Raw genomic sequence first — 15,062 nt, forward strand, 5'->3', positions numbered from 1 at the left:
CCCCTTGGGCACTCCTGAGGGCTGTGGCTGCCCATCCCAGAAGGATCTCAGGCCTGAAGGACTTGGTGCCCAATTGCCCAGCTCCTGTTCCAGCCCCAAGGCCAAACCCAGCTCCCTGCTTGGCATCTCCAGCAGCTCCTCCTGCTTCAAACACAGCCCAGCCCTGGCACTGCTCTCCTCTCATTTCCTCTCCTGCTAATTAATCAGGGAGCCAGCCCCGGAGCAGCCGGGCATGGGCACAGCTCTGCTGGGCTGCCCCAGTGACAGCCACGGGCTGGGGACACGGACACGGGCTGGGGACATGGACATGGGCTGGGGACATGGGCTGGGGACACGGACACGGGCTGGGGACATGGACACGGGCTGGGGACATGGGCTGGGGACACGGACACGGGCTGGGGACACGGGCTGGGGACATGGACACGGGCTGGGGACATGGACATGGGCTGGGGACATGGGCTGGGGACACGGACACGGGCTGGGGACACGGGCTGGGGACATGGACACGGGCTGGGGACATGGACACAGGCTGGGGACATGGGCTGGGGACACGGGCTGGGGACACGGACACGGGCTGGGGACATGGACACATGCTGGGGACATGGACACGGGCTGGGGACACAGGTTGGGGACACGGGCTGGGGACACAGACACGGGCTGGGGACATGGACACAGGCTGGGGACACGGGCTGGGGACACAGACACGGGCTGGGGACATGGACACAGGCTGGGGACACGGACACGGGCTGGGGACACAGGTTGGGGACACGGGCTGGGGACACAGACACAGGCTGGGGACACAGGCAGAGGGCACAGGTTGGGGACACAGGCAGAGGACACAGGTTGGGGACACAGGTTGGGGACACAGGCAGAGGACACAGATTGGGGACACAGGTTGGGGACACCCATCACGTGGCAGCGCTGGCCCTCGGGGACACCCGGCGTGGCCACGGCTTCACCCACGACTTGAGGAGCCACATTCCACGGCAGGGCAGGGCAGGGCAGCAAAAGTGGTGACACGGGGACAAGTGCCACCTCCCAGTGCTCCTCCCACCCATCGCCACGGGTCCTGCGGCCCCCAGGAGGAGGAATCCGGGAATTCTGGCTCCTACATCGGAGCAGGTCCTGCTCAGGCATTTCAGCCCTGCCAAGACATTTCAGCCCTGCTCAGGCATTTCAGTTCTGTTCAGGCATCTCAGCCCTGCTCAGGCATTTCTGCTCTGTCCAGGCATTTCAGCCTTACTGAGGCATTTCAGCCCTGCCAAGACATTTTAGCCCTGCTGAGGCATCTCAGCTCCAGCCCTGCTGAGGCACCTCAGCCCTGCCAAGCAGTGGCAGCTCCCGTCTGGCACCAGGAGCCAGCAAAGGTCACATTCCTGGCCATGGGGACAGACCCGCTTTGTTCCCAGCGCTGCTCTAATTAGGAAATTACGCTGATTTTTTTTTTTTTTTTTTTTTTTTTCCCACAGTTGAACTATCAAAACTTGGGCTTGTTCCCTGCCAAAGCCTCCTCTACTGTGCTGGTGACTCAGCGTGACACCAGGGCACTGGAAATACGGAAGAGGGAGAGGGAGGGAGCCAGGGGTGGGCTCCCAGCGGGAGGGGGGTGGCACTGCAGGGTTTGGGTGCAGAATGCAGCACCCCAGCAGTTCCCCCACGTGTGGGAAGCACCTGGAACCCCACACAGGGCAGGGCAAGCTCAGGGTGTGGATAATGAAGAGGAGGAGGAGGAGGAGGAAGATGAAAGATCCACGGAACTGTGCCTGGTTCTGAGTCAGGGTTTGCCAGGGAGGGTGGGGGACAAGGGACACTGTGGGCTCATTCCTCTGGGGGGAGCTGAGGGGGGACAGGGAGAGCCCCCGGGGCCTCTGAGCCCCTCGTGCCAAAGCAGCAGGACCCAGATGAGAGGATCTGACACCTCTGGGGTTCTCAGCTCTGTTTTGTTTTCCCTTGGGTGTTCCAGGAAACATCGGAAGCAGCCCAGCACTGTGTCAGGGGTGCAGCTGTTCTGGGGCTGTGCAGCTGTTTTGGGGCTGTGCAGCTGTTCTGGTGCTGTGCAGCTGTTTTGGGGCTGTGCAGCTGTTCTGGGGGTGGGCTGGCAGCGCTGCCATCCAGCTGTGTTGGCATAGAAACTGCCAGGGCTCTGCCACCACCTCCCGTTACACAATTCCCTCCAAGCCCCGGGAAGAGGCTGCTGAGGAGGGGAGGCAGCTCCAGGCCTTTGCCCCAAACCAGCCTCGTGCCAGCTGCCTGCGGGCACACGGAGGGCTGGGGGTGGCTGGTGCCCGCCCAGCTGCCTCCTGCACAGCAGGGAACAGGAGTCTGTTTAAAGGCACTGCTGCTTGCACAACGCTGGCTGGAACTCCTGCCCCCCTCTCAGACCTCACTCAGGGTGTGGGACAATGGCTCTGCAGGCAGAGCTCCCAGCCAGGCACATCCCATGGGATGGGGCAGTGTCCCCATGGAACAGGGACTGTCCCTGAGGGGAGAGCAGGGAATGGGCAGCAACATCTCCCAGCAGAGCTCCTCGTTCCCCCCTTCCCCTGCATGGCAATCCCACAGTGCTGGGAATCCCACACCAACTGCTGGGAATAGCACCCAGATCCAGGAGGAGTGGCTGCTCCTGGGAATGCTGCTGGAATTCCCTGGCACTGTCACATTCCCTGTTCCCTGTCACTGTCACTGTGCTGTGCCTGCCCGGGGCATTGTCCAGCGGCCAGAGCCTCTCCAGGGGGGCCAGGGCAGTGCCAGGGCCGTGCCAGTCCCTGTGCCAGGGCTGTGGGCTCCGGGGAGGGCTCTGGGCACTGCAGGGGCAGCCAAGGCAGGAGCTGAGGTTTGTTCCTCCTCTCCAGGGTTTATTTACCCACAAGCAGCGCTGCCTCCCCGCTCCTCTCGCTCGACATCTGGCCAAGTCAAACACAGCTGGAAGAGCTCCGTGTGCAGCCCTCCCGGCGGGGGCTGGCTCCCACCCCGCTGCCACAGCTGAGGGGCACGGGCAGTGCTAATTAAACACTCCAAACTCGGCACAGCTGCTTTCCCAGCGCCTGGCTGGCGCAGGCAGGGGGGTCTGGGCGCATCCCGCTGCTCCCTGCAGCAGGAGAGACCTAAATCCAGAGTAACAAGGGAGCAGCTGCTGCCCAAGCACAGCCAGAGGCTCAGAACAGCCCAGGTGGGGCCTCACCCTGCACTGGGTGTCCCCAGCCCCTGTGCCCGTTCCAGACAGGGGCTCGGGGACGGCTGGGGCAGGGGATGGACAGCTCCACAGGGATGGAAGCACACAGTCCTACAGAGGGAGCTGAAATGGGATGGGACAGTTTGGTCCACGTGAGCCCTCGGTCTGGGCATGGAGTGCCTGTGGACCAGTTTGACAATTCCAGAGTATTTCTTACAAATCCCCTAATCTGGCCTTGCTGTAAACCCAAGGAGGGGAGGGCAGTGGCAGAGGCTCTCAAAAACCTCAGCCACACCAGGGCTGTGCCAGGACTGTCCCAGCACTGTCACCTCCCGGGGCCATCCGGGGCTGTTTGTGTCACACACGGAGCCCGCTCTGGAATCTCCTGCCCACATCTCTCCCAGGAGGAGCAGGGAGGAGCAAGGCAGCTCCTGCTCATCCAGAACACTCCCTGTGCAAACACGAGGCTGAAGAGGAGTCGGAGGAGCCACTGGAGCCATTTATTGTCACAGCACAGCCCCGGGGTCCCAGCCCGCTCCCGGCCCTTCCTCCAAGGAGCCCCGGCAGGAGCTGCTGGGGCAGCGATTGGCAGAGGGAGCTGCGGCCGAGCTGCTCCAGACCTTCCTGCTGGATCAGTGAATGGCCTCTCCACTGTGGCAACGACCGATGGAAGGAGCTGCATTAACCCCTTCAGCACCAGCCCTGCTCCCTCCTCCCCACACCCACGAGGAGTGCAGCCAGCAGGGCCCGGCCCAGCCTTGGCACAGCGTCCCTGGGAGGGCTGGCTCATCTCTCCTGCTGCCAGGATGCTCACCAGACACAAAACCAGAGCACGGGAACTGCAGCACACCCTCCTCAGGCCTCTCCCGCGGCGATGCCAAGCCCAGGGAACAGGGATTTCCCAAAGCAGCAGCAGTGGAAGCTGCACTCCCAGGACAGATCCCTTCCAGCCCCTCCCGGGAGAGCCCTGCAGGGGAAGCAGGGCCACCCTGAACAGCCCAGCAGCCGCTGGCACGGGCTGAAGGAGCCCTGAAGGAGAAGAACTGCTCCTGGCAGCAGGGCTCTGGTGAAGCCAAGGCTCTCTCTGCTGGGAATGGGCAGCGTTGCAGCTCAGCCGGGACTGAGCAGGGACTGAAGCAGCGGCAGCAGAGCGGGAGCTGTCCCGGCAGGGCTGCAGCAGGGGCTGGCTGTCCCCACGGGGCTGGGGTACCTGTCCTGGCAGGGCTGGCTGTCCCCACGGGGCTGGGGTGAGCAGGGACACAGACCTGGGATCATCCCATGCAGCTCCAGAGGCAGCAGCTGCTCTGGCAGCACCGTGCTGGTGTCAAACACAGGGCCAGGGACTGGGGGGCTGCTATGGAACATCAGTGAGGACACAGCAGTGGAAATGGGGGGCACCAAGGCACTCACTGCCTTGGGGGCACACGAGGAGGAGGAGGAGGATGCCCTGGCCAGTCTGTGGAACACAACAGAGAGGACATGGAGAGCACGACTGCACCCAGAGCTGCTGCTGGCCCAGCAGCACGGGGAGCACCCCAGGCCCTGGGGTCACTTTTAGTCTAGCACCAGATCCCACAACCCCAATGACAACCCCACAAAGTCTCCAAGGACCCTCTGGTCCTTCTGCTGTCACAGAAATGCAGACGAAGGGTTGTGGCTTCAAGAACATAATAAATGAAGATCTGCAGTGTCCTGAAGAGCATCTGCAAGCTGGCAGGTGAGCTCGGTCCAAGAGCAGCCAGGGCTGCCACCATCTGGCTGCCAGCAGCGTCCCAGAGCCTTCAGCATCCCCAGGAGTCCTCAGAGGGGTTGGGGCTCCCTGAGCTGCTCCCAGAGCACTCTGGAGTGGTGATTTCTGCAGCTTCAGGCCCCGTGTCCACAGCAGCACCAGGAAACGTGTCCAGTCTCCGAGGAAACGTCCAGCAGGAGCAGCAGAGTCTGTGGGATCCATCATCCATCCCTGCCAAAGCTGAACTCTGGCACTGCAGCAGAGCCCACCAGGGAGGAATCCTGGCTCCTGATGGCTCCTGATGGCTCCTGATGGCTCCTGATGGCTCCTGATGGCTCCTGACACAGGCAGGAGCTCCACGCTGGCATGGCAGGAGATTTCTGCCAGCCCAGGGCTGAACCCTGCCCAGGGCTGAACCCTGCCCGGCTCCTCAGCTCACAGCAGCTCAGAGCAGGGCTGAGCACCCAGGCTGAGCCTGGCCCAAACCAAACCCCAGCCTGGGGCTGGTGCTGTGTGAGCCAGGGGGGTCCAGCCCAGAGCTCCAGCACTGCCCGAGGGCAGCAGGACAGGGACACGGCCACCCCTGCACAGAGGGACACAGGAGAGAGCAGGGACAGAGGGACACAGACAGCAGAGTGCTCCACAGGCCTGTGCTCGCCCAGCACAAACATGATTTGGCCAGAGCAAAGGCAGACTGGCCACCAGAATCAAACCTACAGAGAAAAACTTTGGCTTTGGATGATTTAGAGTTGCTGTTTAATCCCGAGACAGCGCAGCTGAGTGAGTCTGGAGTTTAAGTTACAAAAAAAGAAAGCACTAGAAAATAATCTTGATACAAGAGCGATAATCAGCTGAGGCTCCCCACCCTGTGCAGGGAATCCTGCTCCACAATCCACCCAGCACAGCTGGGATGCTGCCAAGGCATTGCCTGCTCCCAGCCCACACTGGCAGGGCAAACTGTCCAGGGGGAAAGTTTGGAGGGGGAATCCCCAGCACTGGGAGTTAAGATGCTGCCACCAGCTCTGGCTTTGGCCTGTTCTTGATGGGTGACACTTCTGTGGAAGGAAAAGAAACTTGTTACAGAATCAGGGAATGCAAATATCCTGCAGCCATCTGCTGAGGAGGATCCAGGGCTCAGAGTCCACTCTGCACAGCACCTGAACTAAGAGAAATTGGTTATAAATAATCCCACATTCCCATGTGAAATGCCCCTTTTTCACAGCACTGAAGAATTACAGACTTTCAGACCATGCCCAGCCCAGGGACAGATCCTGGGCAGGAGGAGGAGCAGGGCCAGCCCTGCCCTCACCCCTGGGCTGTTTTGTTTGGCCTCAGTGCTGACATCTGAGCCCTGTTTAGGAGTAAACAAGCTCCAAGGAAACCAGCCCCATTCCCCACATGCCAGATTGCTCCTGGGCAGATTCCACAGAGGGAAATGGCTTCTTCCAGCTCCTCTTTGCCCAGGCAGGGAGGTCCAGCTCCTGTGAGTGACAGCTCAGGGCTCTGCTGTCTCCTCTGTTCCAGGAGGAGTCTTCACTGAATTTTCAGCTCCTCAGCACAGACACTTGATGAATCCCTCCTTGCCAGGCAGGGCCACCAGGGCCTGTTTGGTCACTTTCTTAGTGAGCTCTCTCACTTCCCAGCTTCATTCCCACACAAATCCATCCACTGAGGCTTCAGATTGCTCAGGAACACTCAGGGACCACCAGCTGCGAGCTCTGACAATCCTGTGATCCTCATCCAGCTGCTTGCAAAGCACTGGGAAGTGAGGTGGGAAGGGCTCCAAGTCATGCCAAGGCTCAGGGAAATGCAGTGCTGTGCAGGGTGAGTCCAGCACCCACAAAACACCCTGAGCTGTGTGATGGGACCAGCCCAGGGCTGTGGAAGGAAGGAATTCCTGCTGGAGCCTCCTGAAGGAATGAGGCGTCTCAGGGCAGGAGGTGCCTCAGGTACAGGATGTGACAGGGCCAGCAGGTGTCACCCAGGGAGCTCCCCAAGGCAATGCCAGATGCTGAGGTGGCATTGCTCCAGCGAGAGGAGCCTGGGGTGCTCCTGCAGTGAGGGCTCAGCTGGGCCTGTCCCACTCCAGGAGCTGCTGTCCCCTCCCTTCCCCCAGGACACTCACACTGGGACAGGGGCTCAGGGCACTGGAGCACCCGAAGCCAAAGCTGTGCAAGGAGAACATACCTGGGATCTTCTCTGGGAGCGGCTCTGAAGGAACTTCTGGGAGCTCCAACTGTTCCTGCAAGGACACGACAGACAATGTGTCACACATGTCACAGCTGGGGCAAGCACGGGGGGACAACGGCCCACATCTCCCCCTAGAGGAGCTCTGAGAGCAGCAAAAAGGGGGGACAATGGCCCACATTTCCCCCAGACTGAGCTCTGAGAGTAGCAAAAAGGTGCTTTAACTGCTGCTAAAAACAGCTTTCTGAAAATGGGGATTTTAACCACAAAAACATCAACCTCACCTGAGTAATAGCATTTAATTCTTCTAGAATGGCATCTTCATCCTCCTCAGTCAGGCTGCCAGCCAGGAGCTCGTCTATTTGCTGTGGGGGAGAGGGAAGGACATCACACCTCAGCCTGGTGGGTGAGTGCCCAGCCCAGCAGTTCTGTGCCAGCCCCCCATGCACGCACCCTCTGGTACTCCACAGCATCCTGGGTCTCTCCTATTATCCTTTCCACCTCTTCTATGGACATAACCTGAAGGGCAGAGCCAAAGTCCAGGTGTGGGAGGGGCCAGCAGGGAGGCAGCTGCAGCCAGGCCCCTCTGAAGTGCCCCAGCCACGGGTACCTGGTGCATTTTGTTCAGACACTCGTTGCCTATCTTGAGGCCCTCGATGACCTTCATTTCAATCTGGGTGAATTCAATGTCCTGGACCTGCAGTGGGAAGGAGAAAGGGAAGAAGAGCCTGTGACACCTTGGCCAGGCATGGCACAGGCTGCCCTGTGAACCCTGCAGGGATTAACAGACATGGTGTGACCGTGTTCACAGGGGTGCCAGGATGAGGGAACAAAGGAGGATCTGACTCCATGGTTCAGAAGGCTGATTTATTATTTTATGATATATATTACATTAAAACTATACTAAAGGAATAGAAGAAAGGATTTCATCAGAAGACCGGCTAAGAATAGAAAAAGAAAGAATGATAACAAAGGTTTGTGGCTCAGACTCTCTGTCTGAGCCAGCTGGGCTGTGATTGGCCATTAATTAGAAACAATCACATGAGCCCAATCCCAGATGCACCTGTTGCATTCCACAGCAGCAGATAACCATTGCTTACATTTTGTTCCTGAGGCCTCTCAGCTTCCCAGGAGGAAAAATCCTAAGGAAAGGATTTTTCATAAAAGATGTCTGTGACAGACATGGGGATGTGGCAGCTGGGGACAGAGGTGGCCTTGGCAGTGCTGGGGAACAACTGGGCTCAGAGGGCTCTTCCCACCTAAATAATGCCATGGCTGCCACTCTTAGGCACACACAGGCTGCCAGGGCCACAGAGAAGCTGCAAGGAGCAATCAGTGGAGCCCTTCAGTGCTGTCAGTGGCACCAGCAGCAGGAAATATCCACACAAAAAGCTCAGCCCAGGAAGCTGCACCAGCAGGTCCAACAGCCCTTGAGGTGATTTCACCAGATTTTCCAGCTGCCAGCCCCAGCTGAGACCTCCCCAAACCCAAACACATCCAGTTCTGAAATGACAGGGCTGACACAAACCAGGAAGGCCCCAGTGCAGCCATCCCCCCTGTGAGTAACGTTTCAGCAATTTCCAAACCACACATTTAGCAGGGAACCTGCAGTTTTAAACACATCACTCTGTGACTCCAGGGAAAATTGTGGTTCACACACAATTTTGGAGACATTTGCCCTTGGACAGAGGCTGAACACCTGCTAGCTGGACTGGAATGGAATTCCAGGGGATCCCCACCCCAGGAGAGCCCCAGGCCTGGCTCACCATCCGCTCCAGGTTGCTGATCTGGTTCTCTGTTTTATCCAGCAGCTGCTCCTGGTACCGTTTCTTCTTCAGCAGGAGCATGGCTTTCCTGAGGGACACAGAGGGATGAAGCAACTGGAGCCCAAAGTAGCCACCACAGCCACACTTGTTCCGTGCTTCTGCTAAAAGGGGACAACTCGTGTGGAGCTGAATTGGCAGCCTGGACCTGCTCCTGTGAGCAGCAAGGATGCGCAAAGTGGGTATTGGGAATAAATCCTGCCCTGGGAGGGTGGGCAGGCCCTGGCACAGGGTGCCCAGAGCAGCTGGGGCTGCCCCTGGATCCCTGGGCAGGTGTGGAACACCCTGGGACAGTGGAAGGTGTCCCTGCCATGGCAGGGGTGGCATGGGATGGGCTTTGAGGTCCCTCCAACCCAAACCCATCCCGATTCCCCCAGCACAGTGGGAATGGGAATTAAAATATTGGGAATGGGAATTGATTAAAATATCGGGAATGGGGATAAGTGTCACCTCCCCGTGACACCCTGGCGGTGGCACTGTCCCCCTGTCCCCCCGGCCCCGGTGACCCTGTCCCTCACTCTTTCTTGCCGTCCCGGAGAAGCTGCCGGGCCAGCGCCCGCTCCCGCTCCAGCCCCAGGCTCAGCCGCTTCTGGTACTGCCGGAGCTTGTCCCGCTGCTGCTTCAGTTGCTGCGGGACAGACGGACAGGGGGACGGACAGGGGTCACAGCTCAGCCCTGACAGCTCCACGCCCCCTCCAGCACCGCCGTTCCCCAGCCCGGTCTGTCCCTGCCGTGTCAGCGACAGCACCGGGGGTCCCTCAGCCCCAGCACGGCCCGGTCCGTCCCGCTCTCTCCCCACTCCCCGGCACGGCCCGGTCCATCCCCCCGGTCCCCGGTCCGGTTCGGTCCGTGCCCCAGCTCCCCAGCCCGGCCCGGTCTGTCCCGCTCTCTCCCCACTCCCCAGCCCGGCCCGGTCCATCCCCCCTCACCAGCACGGCCCGGTCCTGCTCCGTGACGCGGCTCCGCCGTTTCCGCCCGAACAGGTTCCCCATGGCCGCTCCTGCCCGGCCCGGCCCGGCCCGGCCCGCCCCCGACGGCGGCCGCGAGGGGCCCGGCCCCGCACAAAGCGCAGCGAGCGCGGCAGTAGCGGGAGAGAAGCGCTGGGGGGCGCGCTGGGGACGGGAATATCGGGAATGGGAATGATTAAAATAATATCGAGAATGGGAATTAATTAAAATAATATCGGGAATGGGAATGATTAAAATAATATCGGGAATGGGAATTAATTAAAATAATCGGGAATGGGAATTAATTAAAATAATATCGGGAATGGGAATGATTAAAATAATACCGGGAATGGGAATTAAAATATCGGGAATGGGGATAATGATATCGGGAATGGGAATTAATTAAAATAATATCGGGAATGGGAATTAAAATATCGGGAATGGGGATAATATCAGGAATGGGGATAACGATATCGGGAAGGGAGGTAATAATTTCGGGAAAGGGAATGATAATAATAATACCAGGAATGGGGATAATGACATTGGGAATCGGAATAATAATGTCGGGAATTAGGATAATTATATCGGAATGGGAATAAAAGTATTGGGAATGGGGATAATAATATTGGGAATGTAGATAATAATCTAGGGAATGGGGATAATATGGGGAGTGGGATGTAGGGAACAGGATCTAGGAGATGGGAGGTATGGAGGGAGGCTGCAGGGGTTGGGGTTACAGGGATAACTCTGATTTACTCCCAGAGTGATGGAATTGTTTGGGGTGGAAGAGCCCCCAAGCCCATGGTGTCCCTGGCACTGCCAGGATCCACGGATCCCTCTGGCTGCAGCCAGTGCCCAGAGCTGCATTTGCCCCCTGGCACTGCCATTGCTGCTGGCACACTCATCTGTCACCAACACCCCCTCTGTGCTCAGCCAGACCCCGAGCCTTGCACCCCAAAACCCACCTGGCTCCTCCTGGGCCTCCCCCAGCTCCACAGAAGGATCCTCACACCAGGAAGTGTTTCTGCATTTATTTTTTATTAACCATTTATTTGTCTGTAATCGTTTTTACTCTCACATTACAATCGTGTGGGGGTTTTTATATATTTTTTTTAAACTTTATTTTTGTAAAATAAATAGAGATAAGTGAACTTTTAAGGTAGGACGCTCTCCAGACCCTTGGTTAAACTCTGTGATCCCATGATTGAATCTCTGCATTAGACCTGTGGAAGCACAGTCCACACACGCTCAGGTAAAAGCCCAAAATTTCCTTAAAATTCCCCATCCTGGGCGTGGGGCTGCACCAGAGCCAGGCAGGAGCAGCAGCTCCCACATGCCAGGAATGTCCTGTTCCTTTCACAAACACACTGATACGAGTTAAAAATCCATTTTTTTTGAAGCTGTGAATGTTAAGGGTTACGTGAGATCCCAAACTCTGCTCCCACCCCCGCGGGCAGCCCGGGACGAGGCACAGCTCTGTTAGACCATAATTAACTCTGGGTAACTTACACGTGGGTTTTTAGGTAGTTTTGGAGTTTCAAGCCTTTGATTGGTTATCCTGGGATGGCGGGGATGGTGCTCAGGGCACCGACGTCAGCTCCATGCCGTGCCTGGGACCTCTCCAGGCAGAGCCCCCTGAGCCTGGGGGGCACACAGGGACCTGGTGCCAGGGCCAGCAGCAGCACGGGGGGCATGGGGCAGCCAGGGCCAGCACAGGGCCAGAGGCTCTGAGCCCGTCTCTCACTGCATCATCCCCTCTGCACAGCTGGCAGAGAGCTCTGAGCCCTTCTTGCACAGGGACAGAGGGGATCTGAGCCCGTCTCTCACTGCATTCCCCCTGCACAGCCGGCACTTCAGATGGGATCTGAGCCCTTCCTTCACTGTGTTCCCCTCAGTTCCCTGACAGAGGGTTCTGAGCCTTCCCTCACTGCATTCCCCCTGCACAGCCGGCAGTTCAGAGGGTTCTGAGCCCTTCCCTCACTGTGTTCCCCTCAGTTCCCTGACAGAGGGTTCTGAGCCCGTCTCTCACTGCATTCCCCCTGCACAGCTGGCAGTTCAGAGGGTTCTGAGCCCTTCCCTCACTGTGTTCCCCTCAGTTCCCTGACAGAAGGTTCTGAACCCTTCCCTCACTGTGTTCCCCTCAGTTCCCTGACAGAGGGTTCTGAGCCCTTCCCTCACTGTGTTCCCCTCAGTTCACTCACAGAAGGTTCTGAGCCCTCCCCTGACTCTGCTGGAGCCTGCAGATCCCGTGGCACTGCTGGGGGAGCACTGGCAATTCCTGCAGTGAGTTCTGCCCCTGTCCCTTGGCTGTGCTCTGCCTTCCCACACCCATCCCCAGCCCCAGAAGGGATCCCAGGGCACAAAACATTCATTATTCAGACATGGAAGGTGCAGAGATGGAGCAGGCCTTGCCTGGACAGCTGGGATGAGGGAGCTCAGAGCTGCCTTCCTCCTCCTCCTCCTCCTCCTCGCCATTCTCCGTGCCCAGGTGCTCCCATGCCTGCTCCCAGAGGGGCAGGTGAGCCCCAGCCATGGTGTGCAGCTCTGGGTGCCCAGTCCTGGCCTCTCCTGGTGCCCAGCAGCCGTGGGGAGCACAGGGAGCAGGATGGGCACAGCTCTGTGGCTGTGCAGGGGGCACAGGGACAGTGGCAGCAGTGCCCGAGGTGCCCCCAGCTCCCCACGGGCACCCTGGGCCTGGCTGGAAGGTGGTGACACCACTGAAGCGCTCCAGGCTCGCTGGGACGTCTGAGATCTTCGCTCCCTTTCTGCCCTCCTCTTCCTCACACGCAGCTTTATGGTGTGGGACGTCCTGCCCTGCTCCTGCCATCTCCCTGAGCCCCTTCCTGCGGGACCCCTGCCAGCCCAGGCCACCAGGTCCCCTCTGTCCTTGCTTCCAGGGAGAGCAGGTGCAGGCAGGAGGAGGAGGAGGAGGAGGAGGCTCATGCTGCCCTGCTGGGGTGGCTGCCCTGGCCCAGCAGCTGGGTTTGGCACAGGGTTGGCAGCAGCTGGAGGGTCCTGTGGAGCTGGAGGTGAGTCCTGACAGTCCTTGAAGAACCCACACTGCAGCAAAACAAGGAACAAAGACTAAAACGAGACCCTTCTCAAGGGCGTTGCCTCATCCAAGTCCTTTGGAGCTCAGGAGCCGTGTTTCTGACAGAGAAGCCAACCACTGGAAACAAAAATAAATGTTCCTTTTCTGTAGCTTTGAGAGGATATAGCTGGAAAACAAAACAAAACAAAACCAGGAGATTGTCTCTTCCCCTTGTCAAACCCATCAGTAGCTAAGTCAGAAAACAAATGTTCAAGTTATGGGGTGCAGCAGCAGCCAACACGAAACATTCAAGTCGATGATTTCTCTATGTACAGGAGCCCCCCCTGGGGCCGTCATCTGATCCTCTTCTCCACCGAGTACACCGAGATGTAGAAGTCATTGCTGCCGACGGCCAGGTGGGGCTGCGGGAGAGCAGAGGGACAAAGGGACACGGTCACACCTGGCCCGGGCTGGGGGAGCCCGCAGGGATCACCCACAGCGACCGGCCAGGACACCCCTCCTGTCCTAGGGCGACACATCCCACCCTGTGCGTCCCGGGGCAGCTCCAGGGATGGGCACGGCAACCCTGCCTGGGCAGTGCCAAGCCCTGAGCCCCTTTCCATGGGGCAATTCCTGCGGTGCCCACCCTGAGCTGCCCTGGCCCAGCCTGAGGCCGTTCCCTCTGCTCCTGTCCCTGTTCCCTGGAGCACAGCCCGACCTGGGGCTGTGCCCTCCTGGCAGGAGCTGTGCAGAGCCACAAGGGCCCCTGAGCCTCCTTTGCTCCAGGCTGAGCCCCTGCCCAGCTCCCTCAGCCCCTCCTGGGGCTCCAGACCCTGCCCAGCCCCTGCCCAGCTCCCTCAGCCCCTCCTGGGGCTCCATTCCCTGCCCAGCCCCTGCCCAGCTCCCTCAGCCCCTCCTGGGGCTCCATTCCCTGCCCAGCTCCCTCAGCCCCTCCTGGGGCTCCATTCCCTGCCCAGCCCCTTCCCAGCTCCCTCAGCCCCTCCTGGGGCTCCATTCCCTGCCCAGCTCCCTCAGCCCCTCCTGGGGCTCCATTCCCTTCCCAGCCCCTTCCCAGCTCCCTCAGCCCCTGCTGGGGCTCCATTCCCTTCCCATTCCCTTCCCAGCTCCCTCAGCCCCTCCTGGGGCTCCATTCCCTGCCCAGCTCCCTCCTGTGACCCACTCCAAGGTCCAGCTGTGGAGCAGTGACAGGCACAGGTGACAGTGACCCAGCTGCTCCACAGCTCTGCAGGAGTTATAGGCCCATTTCAGCCACAGGAGAAAATTATGGGCACTATTAGTTGCCAACTGCCAACATAATTTCCCTAAGTGACTGCAAATCTGCTCGTTAGGAGCCATGGCTGGGCTGAAAATGAGAATTTCCTGCAGTGAGGGGACCTGGCCCCTCCGGACAGGGCTTTGCTTTGCTTGTTTAAAGAGCAAAGTGCTCTTCCCATTACATATTAAATATTTGTGAGCTGATCTGCAGGTTTCTAAAATAACTCTTGTTATTTAAATGGATGTTTTCCCATCCATTCATTGTTTTCTCAGGTTTTCCAGCTCCTCCACTTATTCTCCTCCCTGGGTGTGCAAAGTCCACTACACACATGGGACCTCCCCCCTCCCGGAGCAGCACCCAGGTTCTCTGTGGAAGCACTGCAGAGCCCCTCAGCTGGGCCAGACTCCAGAATCTCCTTTTGTTCTGCCCCATTCCAGCTGTGCCAGACTCCAGAATCTCCCTCTGCTCTGCCTCATTCCAGCTGTGCCAGACTCCAGAATCTCCTTTTGTTCTGCCTCATTCCAGCTGTGCCAGACTCCAGAATCTCCTTTTGTTCTGCCTCATTCCAGCTGTGCCAGACTCCAGAATCTCCTTTTGTTCTGCCCCATTCCAGCTGTGCCAGACTCCAGAATCTCCCTCTGCTCTGCCTCATTCCAGCTGTGACTCCAGAATCTCCTTTTTCTCTGTTTCATTCCAGCTGTGACTCCAGAATCTCCTGCTCTACCTCACTCCAGCTGTGAGATTCCAGACCCCAGAATCTCCTTCTGTTCTGCCTCATTCCAGCTGTCCCAGCTCATGCCTTTAATTCCCACAGCTCTCCCATTTTCCTGAGGTGCACTTTCACTTCCTGAGGTGAGAGCAGCCCAGTGAGGCAGCTGGGAGTGAACAAGCACAGGA

At 58.7% G+C, this 15,062-nt stretch overlaps 2 protein-coding genes across 5 annotated transcripts in view; both read right to left on the reverse strand.

Annotated features, from left to right (window-relative positions):
- Positions 1-5,640: 5,640 nt before the first annotated feature.
- CHMP6 (charged multivesicular body protein 6) lies at positions 5,641-9,936 on the reverse strand. The gene is made up of 8 exons (XM_036394885.2): positions 9,841-9,936; positions 9,430-9,539; positions 8,855-8,942; positions 7,699-7,785; positions 7,542-7,607; positions 7,373-7,453; positions 7,089-7,143; positions 5,641-5,956 (listed from the first exon to the last, which is right to left on the reverse strand). Exons 1-8 carry the CDS (start codon positions 9,901-9,903, stop codon positions 5,904-5,906), a joined length of 603 nt encoding a protein of 200 aa, XP_036250778.1. The 5' UTR covers positions 9,904-9,936; the 3' UTR covers positions 5,641-5,903.
- Positions 9,937-10,877: 941 nt separating this feature from the next.
- RPTOR (regulatory associated protein of MTOR complex 1) overlaps positions 10,878-15,062 on the reverse strand; it is a 111,585-nt gene continuing 107,400 nt past the window's right edge. For all 4 annotated transcript variants that reach the window (XM_036394512.2, XM_036394511.2, XM_036394510.2 and 1 more), the window contains one exon: positions 10,878-13,311. In XM_036394512.2, coding sequence (XP_036250405.1) covers positions 13,243-13,311 — 69 coding nt within the window. In that variant the 3' untranslated portion in view covers positions 10,878-13,242. The remainder of the gene's footprint in view (positions 13,312-15,062) is intronic.

This window comes from Molothrus ater, chromosome 19 (genome assembly GCF_012460135.2).
Source record: "Molothrus ater isolate BHLD 08-10-18 breed brown headed cowbird chromosome 19, BPBGC_Mater_1.1, whole genome shotgun sequence".
Lineage (NCBI taxonomy): Eukaryota > Metazoa > Chordata > Aves > Passeriformes > Icteridae > Molothrus > Molothrus ater.

Excerpts from the sequence above, each read along its gene's own strand:
- CHMP6 (XM_036394885.2), bottom strand. The coding sequence starts at position 9,903 with ATGGGGAACCTGTTCGGGCGGAAACGGCGGAGCCGCGTCACGGAGCAG. Across the intron at positions 7,608-7,698 it reads GTCTGAACAAAATGCACCAG|GTTATGTCCATAGAAGAGGT; the intron begins GTACCCGTGGCT and ends TCTGCCCTTCAG. Across the intron at positions 5,957-7,088 it reads GCTCCCAGAGAAGATCCCAG|AAGTGTCACCCATCAAGAAC; the intron begins GTATGTTCTCCT and ends TTCCTTCCACAG.